This window comes from Copidosoma floridanum, unplaced genomic scaffold, assembly GCF_036245765.1.
Source record: "Copidosoma floridanum isolate Cflo_tuat_1 unplaced genomic scaffold, Cflo_Japanese_pri ptg000020l, whole genome shotgun sequence".
Lineage (NCBI taxonomy): Eukaryota > Metazoa > Arthropoda > Insecta > Hymenoptera > Encyrtidae > Copidosoma > Copidosoma floridanum.
In genome coordinates, this window is record NW_028321897.1 from 10,812,659 (window position 1) to 10,830,506 (window position 17,848).

General features: G+C 33.1%; 1 protein-coding gene across 1 annotated transcript in view; it reads right to left on the reverse strand.

Annotated features, from left to right (window-relative positions):
• The window catches only part of Nos (Nitric oxide synthase), a 2,633,257-nt gene that overhangs the window by 197,428 nt on the left and 2,417,981 nt on the right, over positions 1-17,848 (reverse strand). The window contains exon 24 of the mRNA XM_089593752.1: positions 8,032-8,223. Within this exon, the coding sequence (XP_089449878.1) occupies positions 8,032-8,223 (192 nt within the window). The remainder of the gene's footprint in view (positions 1-8,031; positions 8,224-17,848) is intronic.

Genomic DNA, 17,848 nt, shown 5'->3' on the forward strand with positions numbered 1-17,848 from the left:
GTTCTAAATGCTGGGCAGCTGCTTCTACCAGCTTCGTGTTCGACACCTTCTGTTCCATAAGCGAAACGTTAGGCCTCCACTTAGCAGTTTTTTTTAAGGTAATTGCAGCTGCCACATTTAAAACTATATCTTAGACCAGTTCTCCTTGTAGCAATTCCAAGTTATGTATCCATACCCCAGACACCAGTAACATCTGAGAATTTTAACCCGTCTCCTCCCTTGGCAGCATGTGGAGCCTATTAACAGCCTCTTCGTTTTACAATATATCTGGCATTAGTCTCTGGTATTTACCAAGCTGCCTTCTAACTCACTCCTAGCAGCGTCACTATTGTCATCCGTGGTGAGAAACCAGGGATTCTACTTAATGCGAGATCGACGTCAGCCTTTTTGGTAATAGGATCCAGATCCTGGATCTAAAGCGTTACTCTTTTCTCATCTATTTTAACGGATGACCCTAGCCCTTTAACAGTCTTACCTATATTGTTTACCAGAGCCTCTCTGCCCTCTACTCCTTTGACCATAAAAAGAAAATTTCCCTTTTTAGTCGAAGTGGCTTCATTGACTGTGATCTCGTTCTTTTCTGGCTTAAAATCAGTCCTCATCTTCTTTAGGACCTTAGCAATGCTCTGCCTTTTCACGAACTTAACAAGAACTTTCTCCTCCTTTTTTCTAGCATAATTACGTTCGGAACTGTTACTACCATGAGTTTTTGTCTTAGAGATAAGCTCTTGATTATTTTTAGTCTTTTTCCTTTTTTCAGAATGGAGTTAGGAGTCTCCTTTGGACTTTCTGGGCACCTGTTTCACTTGCCCATTAGCATTTTTCTAACGAATCAAGATTAGATAGAGCGTGTGGTTCCCTTTTTTTTCTGATCTGTACATCTTTTGCATCATATTATTATCGGCTTGTTCTAGGAGGTTTTTAATCTTCTTAGTTCCTTCACGGCTATTCTTAAGCTTGTGCAAAAAGTTTAATGCCAGTTTCATACCTATTTTTAACGGCATTGCTGCTTTTGTATACGTCGTTGTTGCTGCTTTCACTATATCTTTGATAATTTTTTTGAGTTCTGTGAATATGGTGTCCTCCTTTGTCTGCTCCATACTAAGTTTTTATCTTGAGTTTCTGGTATATTCAAGATCCATCTCGGTGTTATTGCTGAAACAGCTGGCAGCATTGACGTCACTTCCTTTGCTTCTAGTGCTTATCAGCCTATCTCGTCCAAGGCTGGGCAGGAATATGAAGCCCTTTTGTGAGTATTCTTTACCAGAAATTGTCTTCTAGCCTTCATTCTGGACGCATTCGTGGCCTTTCCTAGAATCCGTGAGGCCAACGCCAGTTACCTGGGCTTTTATCAGGTTAGAACTAGCATAAGATTTCCTCGAAGAGGTTACCACCTGTTGTACTAACTTTTTATTAGTGTCACCCATTATAGGTCTTATTCAGAAACTTACCCTAGATTTTTTTTTAGAGATGTTCTTCTCAGCGTTTTGGTCCACAGGAACTATTTTCTTTTATTTTTACTACCCACGGGTGCAAGGTTTGACTGCTATAGCGCCTCAAAACGATACACCCGCGAAAAACTTACCTTAATCTGCCACTTGGAGCACGCACTTCAAGACTAACTGCCTTTGCCTAGGTATATTATCATCATCATTGTTACAATTATCATCATTATTACTATTATTATTATTATCATTGCTATTATAATTACTGTTACTATTATTATTATTATAATTATAACTACTATTAATATTTTTATAATTATTATTAATATCATGATTATTATCATTATTATCACTATCGTTATTATTATTCTTGATGATGAAGAGCCAGCTATCAATAGCTTGACTCTTATCTTTAGAGTCTATGAGTACGGATACTGTGATACAGGAAGGTATACGCCACTGTCCAGAGAACATCTCATCTTCAGGTCATTCTCTCGACTGCTAGTTGGTAAAAGGGGCCTGGAGAATACCTTCTCTGTGGATATACCATTGGGATGAACCACTAAGAAAAAGGTTAATAAAATTTTCAGTTGATGTGGCTATCCAAACTTCTACAGGCGGTTTTTCCTAGCTTGCTGTTGTAGCAAAATTTGCTTTAGTAGCACCAAATTGGCTTAAGAACGGCCACAAAGTCCTGAAGAGTTAAGGCGAACTGTGCTCTGCCTTGACGTGTTTGGTATTACACTGGAGACATTGGCGCTCAGAACGCCTTATACTTGTGGCACTCATAAGTTTTGATGTTTTGAGATGGAGTTTGACGTAAGTCACTTGTCCAGTCAAAAAGAGTATTATTAAAGTATGACTCCAACGGCAATGCTGTCCAATGGTCTTTATTTATTTATTAAAGCAACGTTTCGGCCACTATAGAATAAGGCCCTTTTCAAGCAGATTATATCACAGTATACAGGCTTTACGTGATCGCTTACATTTGTCGAGATCTTACTTAATTGACTGTAGCCTGTAAGCGACTCGAACATACTGATGTATGTATGTATGTATGATGTATGTTCGAGTCACTTACATTGCCGTTGGAGTCATACTTTTATATTGCAATATCCTGCTGTCGTCAGATTCATAGTATTACAAACAAAAAGAGTATTGTTGGTAGCAAGGGCACCCATCTGCACAGCTTATAGCTATTCTCTTGATGTAATGCTGGTAAACGACTATAGTATTAGGGAATTATCTGGGGGGTATTTTAACCAGACCTACTTAATTCTATTGCTAGTATCTTCAATTTTACTTTTACGCTACCTAGAAGATCCTTGTAAGCTGAAGTGAAAATCTAGTGTATTTTTGAAAAACTTTAAGCTTAATAATTGCTGTTGCTACTAATTTATCCAAAATCAAACTATACAAGGACTATGTAGGAATTGTTAAAAATCAGTATGCAAAAGCTCAGTCAGATAAGTTAAGTAGCTCTGACGGTTAGCAATTACAACATTCTTAGTCACTTTAATTTATCATTTAGTAACAGTAAGGGTTTTTTTACATTATATACATTTGAGATCGATTAAAATATAATAAGATATAAGATTTCATGATATGTTATCACTAAACATCGGTGACCAACTGCTAACTTTTATCATGAAGGTAACTCTATAAAGTTGATAGTGGGAGTGGCTCAGTTATTGTAAAGTATTTATAAAAACATAGGCACTCACCCTTAATATTGAAATTGATAAGAAAAAGATATGTTCTTTTTTTCAGATTCCTTATTTAACGAGAGAGAAAGTTTGACGTTTGTTACGTATTTTTAACAAAATTCTTGTTTCTTCCCATAAATTTCCTTAAGTAGCTGACTCATTTGCAATTTGTTTTTTATGTTCTAGACCTACATTCCTGTCTTAAAAGGATTAAATGAAACTTTTTTTATTGAGAATACTACAAAATTTTTAGTGTAAGCAATACATTATAGACTAATTGTGTATTGACGATGAATATTGTACTATTGAATAATTTACACTTTTTGTTTTTGTAGGAACTACGAAAAATATTAATAACTTTCTAAAATATACAGAATTTGAAATGTTAAAAAAATCAATTTCATAATATTAATTATAAGAAATTTTTAACTTTTCTCTTACAAACTTTTTCAAACTTTTTTTGTGACAGTTACACAAGATTTATTGTGTTTCAAGTGTTAACAAAGTCTTTCTGTGTATCCGTCGTATGAATTGGAATATAAATTCGAGATCAGTTTTTTTGAGTATTTTTAAAAATTGTACTTAAAGAGACACTTGCTGATTTAAAATAAATGGTGATGAGCTATAGTACATTCCATAACTTGAGCATTTAACAAAATTCTCACTTGTTACATGTACTTTTCTGTTGCCAATGGGTCAAACTTACCGTGCTTGCATATTGTATGCAGCATGCGATTATCACTGAATAGAAGCTTATTTTCTAGTTTTTTAGCAAATATTTTGACGTACCTTCTTTTACTAGTTTCAACGTAGTACCGACATATTTAGACTTTTTTATGCACAGTCATAACGATTTTCAGTGAAGGAGGCCATATGTTCTTCATACAATAAATAAAATATCCTTAACTACAACTATTGTAACAGAACTGTTTTATATTCATGCTCTAGTCTATAACTCTATTTCTAGAAAAAAACCAGCTTCAAAGTCTTATCAATTAGTTAAGTTCATAATAGCTTGGTGCAACAGAGAACATAGCAAACCTTATAAAATTAGTTACAACTAGGCATTTTACCTGTTATATAATCAGAAGAAATTAGGTTTGTTATACTAAAAATTATTTTCATTTTTATTATTATTCTTAAGATTTTTATGTTTGTTATTATTATTATTTCTATTATTTTTATAAGTTTTATTATTATGGTTATAATTGATACTATTATAATCATAAAAATAATATTACTGTAGTAGACTACTACTACAACACTATCAATTAAATGCTATAGTATTTGTAGACATTTAAAAAACACGAAAATTTAAAATAATCGTGGCCTGATACTTGAAAAATTTCTTGCAAGCTGCATCTATGGGGTACATTCGAGCTGCAAGTTGGTTCTCAAACGTACGGATCACTAAGGATAGAAGATTCTACCATCTTTTATTTGCAGTATTCTCTAAGATAAGATATTTACTTACTGTTAAAAAATTTAAGCTACTTCTATGAGCTTCAGTATAGGTTGTAGTTTTATACTTAAGAAGATAAGTGTTCTTTCGTTCAAGGACCTTCTCAATTATTTTTCACTTTAATTCCTTGTTAAGTTATCCTTAGACATTTAAAAAAAAAATATACTTAAGTTACTCAACGAGTATTTAACTCTGTTTTCTGTCTTATTTTACACTACAATTAGTAATTACGCAGTATCAAACTTTGATCCACTGCTCAATATACATAAACTAGCGGCTGGCCCCCCTCGGCTTCGCCCAAAGCTCACTAAATAGAACACCGTAGTTTGTTGACATGTAATGTAAAATGTTTGAGTTAAAAATCTTACATTCACTTCGGACACTTCTAAAAACATAGATCTTTTTATTCAAAACATATTTTATCGGAATCCATACACTTTATTTGGTCAAGTGCAAAGTTGTAGAAAGTTAAAAATATATAATTATGCTAAAAAGTACCATGTATTCCTTATGCCATAAAAAATCGTTGGACCTATGAGGCCGTTAATTAGCAGTTTCTTTCGTGCAATCTTTGAACAGGGCTATTTTTAAAAGCAGTAAGGATTTTTAACTCACAAAAAATATGTTATTCAAAGAAAAACTTTTTTCTCTTGTCTCATAACTTTATTATTACAGCAACGAAGTCTTGAAGCTTAATCTCTACATTTCTTACCGCCACAAAGATACAAATACATATTTTATATATTTAAAAATCTGGAAGATTCAAGAGATTACTATAAGTGTTATAGTAAAAAACTTATTTAATACTTGATAAGTTCTTTATTTATTGATTTTGATGCTGCTTAAATTTCGATAAATGTTCAGCGTCATTTTCTTGACGCCTAAAATTGTATTCATTAGGTACACTTGAAGTTCTCCTTCTAATTTGACTTCTTGCGACTTTTGGCATAGTTGAGACTTTTGTCACCTCTAAAGTCTAGTTTTTTATCTTTATTAGACTTTCATATATTTGTTGATAAAGTAGTCTGACGTCCGACGACCCAAACAAGAATCAGTGAGCTTCTAAAGTAAACTCTTTCTTGTCTAAAGTTTCCAGCAAACATAATTGCCTGTATACCTCAAGGTGATCTTTTCTGGCCTGTTACTGTAGAACGACACTAATAACGAGAAAAACTACAACGTATAACGCTTTGGAGCTAGTTGTAGAGCTCTTTTCTGACGTGTCCTGGTAGAATGTCAAAGATGCTGGTGTCTAAAGCACCTTTTTTTCTGCAGACTCAGTTGTTTTGGTAATCTAAGGTGGAAAAATTGGTTCGTGACGCTTGGCCGTTGAAAACTGTCCCATTGGCTGAAGTTTATTTTTCCTTTATAGATATAAGGTTCTCTCAGCGCAGATTTTTGAGGGAACCGGTGATTTCTGGTTAAATGCTTAGTGTTGAAAGTGTAATATAGGGTTCTCGATCACTAGGATTTCCAGCCTTACAACAAACAAATCCACTTGTGACGTCTGCCAGTAAATGGCTGACTTGGTTTAATAATGGCCAGCTTGACATAGTCTTCTAGTTAACAAATCATTTCCAAAAGTATAAGTAAAAATGTATTTGTTAGCAAGGTAGTTTAAACTTAGGTGGCCCTTACGAGAACCGATCAGATTAGTGGTTTCGAAGGGAACCTAAATACTAATTACGGCCCTGAAAAGGACCAGTGGTGAAATTACCAGTTTTTCCTAATTATTATTCTTGATGATGAAGAGCCAACTGCAGTTAGCTTGCCACTTATCCTTGGCGTCTCTGTGTACGGAGACCGTACTGAAGGAAGGTACGCCACTGACCAGAGAATATCTCGTCTTAAGGTCGTTCTCCAGATAACCAACTGCTTATCGTTAGTCAGGAAAGTGAGCCTGGAGAATACCTTCTCTGTAGAAATGCCGTTGGAACAACCACTAAGAAGGAGGCTGTTATGACTGCCTATACTCTTCAGGGCTGTCTTTCTTTGCTTGCATTGGAAGTAGAACATTCTCTATCAGCACTATGCCAGATGGTTAACTAGCCATAAAACTTTAAAGTGATAAAGCAGGTTGTGCTCTGGCTTGACACGTCTCCTCGTATTCTCCCAGAGACATTGACGTTTTGAACGCCTATTTTTCTGTGGCACTCGGTTGCCTGAGCAATCCTGCGTAGTAACTAATTTATTTTTCTTGCCCATAAAAAAACAGTCTTATTGGTTGCCAAGATGCTTAGCTGCACGATTATCAACTTTGTTCTTGGTGTACTGTCGATGAACGATTACAATATTCGAAAACTCGATGGGGCATCTTATAACCACTTTTTACTATCTTCGATTGCAGGTCGCTTTGATTGACCTCAACGTCACCTAGTGGATCCTATTAAACTAAAGCACGAAGCAAGCTTATTTTAGCAAAACTCTGAGCTTATTTCTCGATATTGTTGTTTGGTGTTTTCGAGAAAAAAAAATGTGAAAATCATTTCGAAATCATCAAGAGTCAGTATGAAAAATTTCAGCAAAATTGGTTCTGTAGCTTTCGCAGTTAGTGATTACAACGGTCTTACTGACTTTGCTATATACATGTATTAGTAAGATGAAGAAGGACAGAGGGTAGCCTTGAAACAACATTTTGCTTAGTAAAAGACTATCTACAATAATTAGATCTCTCAATTACTTCGTACCAACTTTCTATGGAAGTTTACCCTTTTTGTGTATGTATTTAATTGCATCAATTTTTTTTTATTGAGAAGCAAGAATACCAGAAGTGTTTTTAGCCTTCAAACTTTTAATGTACATTTAAATCAACACTGTTACAATAAATAAAAGTTAGTACACGTAAATGAATACACAATTTAATAATTTATTAAATAATTTATTTAAACAGCTTCCACGTACCCTTGCACCTGTTACAGACTCTAACACACTCATATGTACTAACGTATAGAGCATTAATAAATTTAAAAAATGGTTTGAAGAACATCCTGTAATACCGCTTGATTGCAAACAGGTTTGTTTTTCAGGGTCAAGAATTTAGCTGAACTTAAAAAAATACCTTATTTCTGAATAAAAAGTTTTTTGAACAATGAGATTAATAACAATTCAATCTTTAAGTTAAAGAGCCCTCTGCATACTCAACAATAAGAAAAGAAAAAAAACCAAAGAAAACTTTGTTGTAACTAACTTTTGAGAAAAAAAAATGGTTATCGACTTATGATAAAAATTAACAAAGTAATAAGAATAAAATCAATATATAATAATACATGAAAAAGCTTTAAATATAAAGATTTTTTAGGCAACAAAAACGTTAAATAATGCATGAAAAAATTTTTTGAACGAACCAAAGCCCTATTTAAAAAAAATTTGTGATAAGATAATACTTTAGACATTACTCAAAAAGTTGACAATTACTTACACGTAAGGATAGCATAAAACGTTCAATCTCTTGATCAGTTAATTTACCATAAATCTGAATAATCTGCTTGATTGTTTGATAAACATCTTCTGCCATGGTACAATCGCCACATACATAGAGATGTCCCTTTTGATGAACTAGCACATTAAAAATATTTTCGGCTTCCATATGTATGTAATCTTGTACATACGTCTGAAAAAGTAACAAACTTATGATGTAACTACGCACAGTAACAATAAGGATTGTTGTATTCTTAGCTGTTAGTAAATCTACAATATTTTCAAATTGTAAAGTATTATAACGCTCCTAAAAAAAAGTTCTTCCTTAAATTCTATTTTACCCTAATAATGTAATATTTATTGTGGCATTTATTTTTTCGATAATATTTCTTCTACTGGCAATATCTGTTGTTGTCACTTTAAAAATAAAGCTGACCTGTACAGTCAGGAATATCATATAGTGCTTGATAATCGAATCATAGATTTCAATGTTGTAAAGACGTTTTAAAAATATTTTTAAGGTTATGAAAAAATAATCTTACGTGTCTGGGTAAAAGGGATCGTGGATGAGTAGTTAGAACCCTTAGAAGCATAATATAAACATATCAATATGTGGATTAATCTTTCTGATTTCGTTGTGGAAAGAAGTAATTATAATCTTTAGTATAAATATAAGCCCATTACAAAAAATCCCTACCACCTAATGAAAGTCTCTGAATAAAGCCACTGTGCCCCCGTATACTTACTGTAGAAGAAGGTACCTCCGCCTCCTAGATCTCAATTAAAGAGACTTTCCAGGCAGGCCATCATAATGGACTCCTCCTTACGTTTTTCTACTGATTTGCTGCCATGATTGGCTGAACCCTTTTTGTGTATGTATTTAATTGCATTAATCTTTTTTTATTAAGAAGCAAGAATATCAGAAGTGTATTAAGCCTTTAAACTTTTAATGTACATTTAAATCTACACTGTTACAATAAATAAAAGTTAGCATACATAAATCAATACACAGTTAAATAACTTACTTTATTCATTTTTTTTATAATACGTCACTTTTTGATTCCATACATTGCAATGAAGATCACCAGATCAGATCAACTGATTTTATTCTGGTAGGCATGGATGTCACTTAACTAGCTAGGCGTCGGTATCTGACACATTGTTGATCTTTGTCACCGTATTCTTAAACCATAATGCACCTAATTTGTGGGATCATTTAGCCCAGGTCCGTTATTTTTAATTAAGTATAAAGTTTTTGAATAAGCTTTGCAAGCGTATGCATTGATAAAAGGTCATACAGGTTTTCGATGAAAAAACATATTGACTTAACTTAACCGCAAATATATACAACTATTTATTGTCCCCACTGTTGTAAGCTTAGATGCCACGTCAGCATTTAATCATTCATCTTCATTGACAGCCCACTTTACGTAGAGACTGAGCACTATGTGGGTGAGATTAATGTATCCGTCACTGTTACCTAGTTTTACCAACTCAATTGTTAAATAACCCCTAATCAATGATACTGCCTGGTAACAAATTCAGTGCAATCTCTCAATATTTGTTTGAATCAATAAAATATTTAACAAAAAAGGCTTAGACTCCAAGCACTGACATGAGTAAATGTATAAAGAAGCCATGTTTTTTAAATTTAATGTAAAAATGTCTCTTGCAGTTTTTGTTTTAATTTTTCTGTTAGTTCACTGTTTTCTTTCTTTGTTAAACTTAACTGCAAATTTCTCAAATCTTTTTTTTTACTTTGACAAGGTTCATGCCTTTCCTGGATACTTCTACGAAACAATTACAACTAAAAATGCTTGTCAAGTCAGCTAATTTTGCATTTCGAGCAATACGTAGGTTTTTCTAACTTTTCCGTAACTTTTCTTTCTGGAGCGTATTACCAGAACCATAATACTTTTTCGAAATGCCTCTTAAAAATGTATATTCCTAGTGGTCATGTCAGATATAACGTTTATATTTGAAAGAACAGCTCCTTTTTTAACAGCTTGAAAAGCTTGTTTTATGATTGGTAAGTCTTGTCGAAGTACCTAGTTAAGGAGCGATTTGATACTTTTTAGTCTTCGTTGATAGAAGGACTTGACATAAAGCATTGGCACAGTTGGCTGGACTATTATGAGCGATACATGTATTTATTGCATGCTGTTTTGTAACATAATAACTCAGCAACTATCTTTTTTCAAACTTAACCACGTCATGTTACGCTCAAAATTATTATTTTCTTGTATCGTTTATTCGATATTTGCCTATAGAACATGGCGTATGTAATAGTCTACATAAGTTTCTGGACGTTCTCTACGTACATTATTATGCAACCATGGTATGCCTTTTATGAAAATTTTTTTTTTTCGTTATCTTTTACTGCACGTTAAAAAATTAGTGGCAATTGCATCTTTGTTATACCAACACTTTATCGACCTCGCACACTCCCTTGCTCAGATAATCTTGTAACGTTATGCAAACTTATGCATACTAGTATTATTAGGGTAAAACTATATTTTACTGTAGCTAAACAATATTACATTAAAATTTGTCCTTCAATTTTTATTTTTAAAGTAATCTTGTACTTTCTACGCAGAAATTAAACTTTTCATAATACATCTTTTAGCTGATGAAATGTTCTCTAGAACGTCCTTTACCTCAACTCTTTGATACCTTGTTACCCTCGTAAGATCTCTTATTTCGATTCTTTCACACTCTGCTTATCTCTTCCTCATAAAGAAAAACCAACAATGTTTTCGTCAGCAAAATCTCTAAAAAAATATACTGGAGGCCATGGCGTGCAAAAGATACGTACACTTCTAAACAACTCCAAAATCCGACTGCTTTGGATATTTTAAGCGAAGAACTGTCTTGTCTTACTAAAGCGAACTAAATCCCTAACGTCGTACTTCAGATTTTTATGAATTCGTCTGCTATAATATTGCTTCATATTCCGCTTGTTTTTGTAACATTCAGCAACATATTGTCAGGTGGTACCATCTTTGTCGACGAATGCTTTGTGCGATTAAATGCCTCTATAATATTTGGAAGAACGTCTACGAAGTAACGATTGTTTATGCACGTACGGTATCGCCATATTCTTTCTTTCAAAACTCTTACGAAACGGGTAGCTATTACAGCCTTGATCTGTGCTCTATGTATGTAGTCTGTGTTTACTTTTGACTTTTAATAAGACGGATTGCGTTTGAAGGCCAACAAAATTTTTACCTTTTTTTATTTGGAGACAAATTAAGGAACGATCGTTACTTTTTTATTAACTATGTTAAAATGCTTTACCGATTTTTTAAAATGTTTTATCCTTGACAGATTTTACCCAAGTGCATTTGCTGATGACATCAATAAGAACACAAACATAAGCATAGCAATCATTGTAAGTAAGGAATGGCTCTCTTGATGTGCGATAAAAACTTTCCTCATGTAATCTCACTATACATGCAGCATGCTGTCAATAAAATGACTATTCGCTCATCTGGCAGTGTTTCTCCGACAAGCTTATGCAAAAAATCAAATGTAGCCAACATCAAATCAGCTTTAAGACGTAAACCCTTATTCTTCATCACGTACGCAAGATCGTGCTAATGACATCATTTATCCAAGAGATTAACTGCCACATTACTGTCCTCAATGTGCTTTGATAGCTGTGTTCCAGAGGTAGTGTGTCAATAAACATGCTGAGAAATCTGTTTTTTTACTTTTTCTCGAGTTATACGTCAGTTTCTTTGCCTTGATCACTCTTCTACTCAACCAACACTATATTGGTACTCGTTTCTGCAGAGGCAAGACTTTTTGAAATTTTGTTTTATTTTTCAGTGATGCCATTAATTCAGTACCACTTTTACCAAGTAAGCTCCTACTGTTTGACGTAGATTTTGCGACTTTTACTTGGCTATTTATCATTGTTCTCGTCGTTAATAAGTAGTTTCATTACTTGGGCGCTTTTAACACAATTTTCTTGGATGTTTGCATTCATACAAATTACCATTGCAAACTGATCACATCCCACCACAGTGCATTTTTTCCTGTTCCTTAAGGCATTGCTTACCAAATCAACAATTTTTGAGAATGGTATGCAAGTTTTCTTATAATAACAGTATGTTCATTGTTTGACTTGAAGTAACCTGTTGCATAGAATTGTCACACGGTAACTACTGCTGCTTATTATAACTTTGTCAGTTGTTAGAGGAACTGTTATCCTATAACGCCTTGGTGATTGCTAGGATTGCGCCAGCACGTCGTTTTATTTTGCTGTTCAATTCTTTAAGTTAATACAGTTGTGAAAATTGTTAATACTTCTTATACATTTTTCACGTGCTGGTTTATGTTAAATTTAAGATGTTGCTTATTTTTGCGTTAAGTTGACCCATCGTTGTACCCAGCCTTCTCGCAGATTTTAGACCACCGTTTAAAAATGTACTTCACAGTTGGTCTGTACTTTCTTAAGGTGGAAGAATTACTTTTTTGCGAGCTCCTTATTTATTACAGCATCCACAACACTATTGTAAAAAGTTTATGTAACAAAATAGGTAAGAAACTCCCTCTTTCATGTACGATGATTTTTTTTTTAGTTCAATAAATTTTTACGTTCACAAGTTTTCTTAAGATCGTTGGCGAATCTCTGCAAGCATTTTTTTGTCACCAAAGTGAGTGGAACGATTTCTATAAAAATATTTAAGGCACACTTGCACATATACTTGATAAGCATTGTATTGGCTGTGTGCAACAGGTCCCTCTGGTGTTTGTTGTCAAGATAATAAAGAGTTCTCGAAATGAAGACGGTCTTTTGATAAAATGGAGTGCGTGAGTTTCATTCCATGACAGCCATACGATTGGAACTTGGTTCACCATGTCACCTTCTTTTATCTGCTTCTTAGCCACGTATATGAACACGTACTTTTTATTGAGGACAATATAAGTTGTTATGTATTTTACTTAAGATCCTAGGAAATATAACCAAGTCGTTGCGACGTAGTGTCCCGATACATGAATTACAAGAACCGAGAAATTTTCGGACACCCTTATTTTTGGAAACGTTGTATTTGTGCATGGTCTTGTAAATTTTTAAAGATAACAATGTATTAAAACTTCTGAAATATATCAAGTTGGAAATTGTATTACTCATGTGGTTTCAACGTGTCACAAAAACTATCTGAAAAACATGGTCTTTCCACAATAAGAAGATTCACTCAGTGGGCACATCTACGGGTGTAGCCATCGAGTATCCATACTGTCAACCTTAACTTTGTTAAAAAGCTAAGCGACCACGTTCATGATCTTCATACGGGGCTCACGAGACCACGAGTGCTTTTGCAAGGCTAATGAAAACGTAGCTCATGTGATCAATCAGCTTGTTTTAATTGGTTCATTGCCAATTGAGCTTTTTTTGCCGCCTTCATTGCCACCACCACCTCCACTGCTCAAACTTACAGCTAGGATTGCTCCTCAAGTAATCTTATCAAAAAGTTCCGTAAGTACAGTTAGTTTCGTAACTACCATTGTGGCCATTAAATTTTTTAAGGTAGGAGAATTATCTAAAGTAAAATAAAAAAAAAGTGTTTGATTAAACAGTAAAGTATGAGCATTTATTTGAATGTTTGTGCTGACGTTGATTACGAACCATCTATTCAAATACTTTTAAGAATTGGCTGACAGGTAGTAACTAGATACATTTATGTTACTAAAATCACAGAACATTCTCGCTTATAATTCTCTTTATTAATCAGTAATGTAGTAGTCCAAGTACCTAACCATATTTCTTATGGCAAGTACTAAAACATTCAAGGTATAACCATGACAATCACTTAATCAATGTCGAATAAAAAAATTAACTGATACTTTTTTTTTTTAACACAGTGAGCTTCGTTTGTCTTTAAAAATTATTTGCGTGTTGCTATGAATTCCGGAATTAAAAATAATACACTTATCATAAGCAGTTTTCTTTACTATCACAGTAAAAGAGACCGTGGGAGCGTTAGTGCAAATGTACGAGGCTACACGTAGGAAAAAGTGTAAAGCTAGAACTGTTACAATCCTTATGTGGGAGAAGAACTTATAATTTTTAGAGGGGTTGAAGAATCGCCTTATTCGCACCCACCTTAGTTTACCTGGTGTAAAGCTGAAAAACTTAAGATTTCTTTGAAACAGATAGTGGAGCAGTACTGAGTGACCACCTATAGCGATACTCTGAAGAGAGTTGCTAGATATTTTTACAGGTGTTTCAATAAACCACAAAATAAAAATAAATAACATAAATTAATAGGCATGTGTCATGTCACATTTATATGCATAGGTATGCTCTCCCAGCGACTATAAAATAGGAGAATCGAAAAAAAGCCATGAGAAGACACCTTCGACAAAGCTTTCCACCAAACACAGCATCTTCACTCAACATTATTCTGTGATCTCATAAATAAGTCAATTTACTTATAAGTGCATACAATTTTTGCAATAGCATTTGTGACCACCATAATGTAAGCTGCATGCATGATCTTTCGACTGAAGCGGTTACCGACTTACTGAAAAAGATGCTTAAATACTTTGGCTCTGCGTACATCATTGGTAAGCCAGAAAAAGGTTGACACCTTTCGAATTAACACAAAGTAGGGCTTAACAGTGCTTTCAAAGAAATCAATATAAATAAATGGTGCCTGAATCAGTTCCACATGGTCGTGATTAAGAGCTACCATAATTTATACAGTTATCTTAACAAGTTTTAAAAAGAATAAGCTTATATGAAGATTATGGTAACCAAACTTAGCCTAGGTCGTAAAGTTAAAGCAGCACCAAAAGGTAAGTGGGTACACAATTCAAACATACTGTAAATTATAACTTCGAGCTACGATCACTGTAGAGAAAAGAAGATGGATTTCTTACGATACATTGCCTACTACGTTGATTAATTAGTTATTTTAAAATAAATATAAATAAAATAAAAATATAAATAAATTTTCTTATTATTTTTTTTTTAATACTGATTTTCAATAAAAATCAGGTACCAGACAATTGTCTTCCGGAAGTATTGGATGCCAAAAAAACGTATACTCAGAAAAATGACCGTGAATCATCGGCCCTGCAAAGAATTCTTATTTTTCTAAGTGACGATCTTTTTTGTCAAATCATAAGAAACATTTTCCAAAACTTACGATTGTTTTTTTCATATGATAATCCTGAAAGTGAAATTCGGCAATTCTTAGTATCGCTCTTCGAACGAGTTGCTATTAAATTTGATTAACTTAGTTTCAAACTCATCTGATGAGTCAGTTGTTAAAGTGATAATTGTTTAAAAATGAACCACGCTTTGTATAAAAAGAAAACAGCTAATTTAAATCTGACACAGACAAACGCACCTCCTTTAGTTAAACGAAAAGAATCTAAGCTTGGGGCCTCTTACGAATACTATATCAGCTTACAAAATCTAACGAGAACTAGCTCAAACATCTATCCTTCAACGAAGACTATCTCTCATAGCGACACTCTTACGAAGAAAATCATAGTGCATGTCATGAGACAAAAAATATCATAGTTAACTACAAAATAACAAGAATTATGACGCATGAAAATACTCCGACAAAAAAACACAAAAATGAACTTGTTATATAACTTTTAAATTCATATTGTTATAGCTTTCTTATAACATTTTTGCACACTCAAAAGTCTTTCTTTATAAACGGAGAAACGATTAAATACGTTATTCAATTACAACTCCAGCCAAATTGACAATAAAGTTTTATCGAATAAGGCATTTGTAATGGGAATAATATATTTGTAATGCGTAAGCTACGATATACCTACCAGATATAATGTAATTTTTGTGCTGAATACACTGCGTTGTGAGTTACCTGAATTAGGTGAAGTAGTCGTTTTGGACCCAAAAGCTAAAAGTTCTAGACTCAATTTTAATTTATTTTTCTTTTGATTTTTGTTTTTTGTACTTAAATATATTTGCAGATGACATTTTTATTTCTTTTTCTAAATGTTTATTAGTACGTCAGTTCATTTTTTAATAGTTCCTTATTGTCTAATTAATGCATTAATCAACCTGATTCGCTTTTAGCAAGCAATATCCGTATTGAAATTTTTATTATATCCCACTCGGAAATTTTTTTTGTGATTAAGTAACAAAAGAAGAAAAAATTACAACTAATAGTAATATTTAAAGTCCAGATTTGAGACTATAATAAAGTTTCATGAGTATTGTTATTAGTTCTTATTTTCAACTATTCTTATTATCTTTTTTTTTTTCGTCATGAATGTCATTATAGAAACATCGAAAAAAGTAGTAACTAGAAACAACTTTTATGATTAATGATCACTATTCAATACTTGACTTTTTGATTTTAAAAAAACTAATAGCTATTTATAATTGTTAATAACAGATTGTGTTTATTGTTTTATGTTTCTTATTAGATAGAAAAAAAATAATAAAAAATAATAAAGAATAATCCTTTTTATGGGCATGGTTGTACCATTTGATCTCGAGAACAAAAAAAGAATGACGAATAATAAGTATTTAAAAGTTTTAATAACAACTTGTGACAGGCATTTGTAAATAATAAGTCTGAATGCTTCTCTCAAATCTGGACACAAAGAACTGTTTTTTTTTTCTAATATTTTATACTATTTCTTAAAAATACTTGTTACCAACTCATTAAACAAAATTATTTTCGCTTGGGATGCAGCCTTTCCGTTACTTTCTTGACGCACACACTTATTGCAAGTATTCAAAGATCTTTATTCATAACATTATCTCAAAATTAGGTTTACACATTCATTTACTGTAATTTACAGGTCAACGAATAAATACGTAGTAGAGAGCAAGCTGAGCCTGTATAATTAAGCTCTTCATCTTTATAAATCAAGGAAAAGAGAAAAATCTAAATAAAGACAACTTATGCTCATTAAAATAAAATCTCATTAACGAAAGCAAACAGAAGTAAAGGTTAAGCTTCGGTGCATACTATAAACATATATAACTTTTTTTTATTACAGGTTATGTAGCGTGTTTGATCCATTAGATACGTACTTTGTTTTGTACTTGGAGGCTGTGAGTTCGAAATTCTTGAAGTCACTTTTTTTATATTTTATACTTAAATAGATTAAGACATTCATTTATTTATACATAACTGTATGAACAAAATTTTGAGCAGCTAATACCTAGTAACCCGATGCGCTTAAGTTTGATATAGTTCATCACGAGTCTAATTTGGAAAGGCCTAACCGTGTAGTTTTGAAAATATTAAAGATTGACTGTTGATCTTTTAATACGTGAGAGATAGGAAAGTGCCTGATTTGGGGTAGGATTCGAAACAAAATCATTCATAATTTCTAAAAGAAACGATCAATCTTAAAAAAAAAATAATATGTTACAGTTAATATTATAAATAAACTGAGTGTAGTTGCGCGAGAGAGACAGCTGTGCAGTGAAGACTGCATAACGTATGCATACTCTATAGAGCAGTATGCCCTACGCTATAGCTAACTGAACAACTACCTGAAGTTGTAAATAACCAACAACTCTTGCATGTAATCCCCAGTATGCCGAAGCACCCACTTGGCTACACTATTATTTATTTATTAAGTATTTAGCATTTTGATAGTCTAATCCCAAGTAACTTGAAGCGCTCGCTTGTGTGAGCTTTTGTCTATTTACTAAATATTTTACATTTTGAGAGCATATTCTAATGCCAAGAAATCTGAAGCGCTTGCTTAGCCACACTTTCACTTACTGACTAATTCTTGAACAATTAAAGAGCCTAATTTTATGTATTTTGAAGTGCTTGCCTGTGTGCGCTTTTATTTAT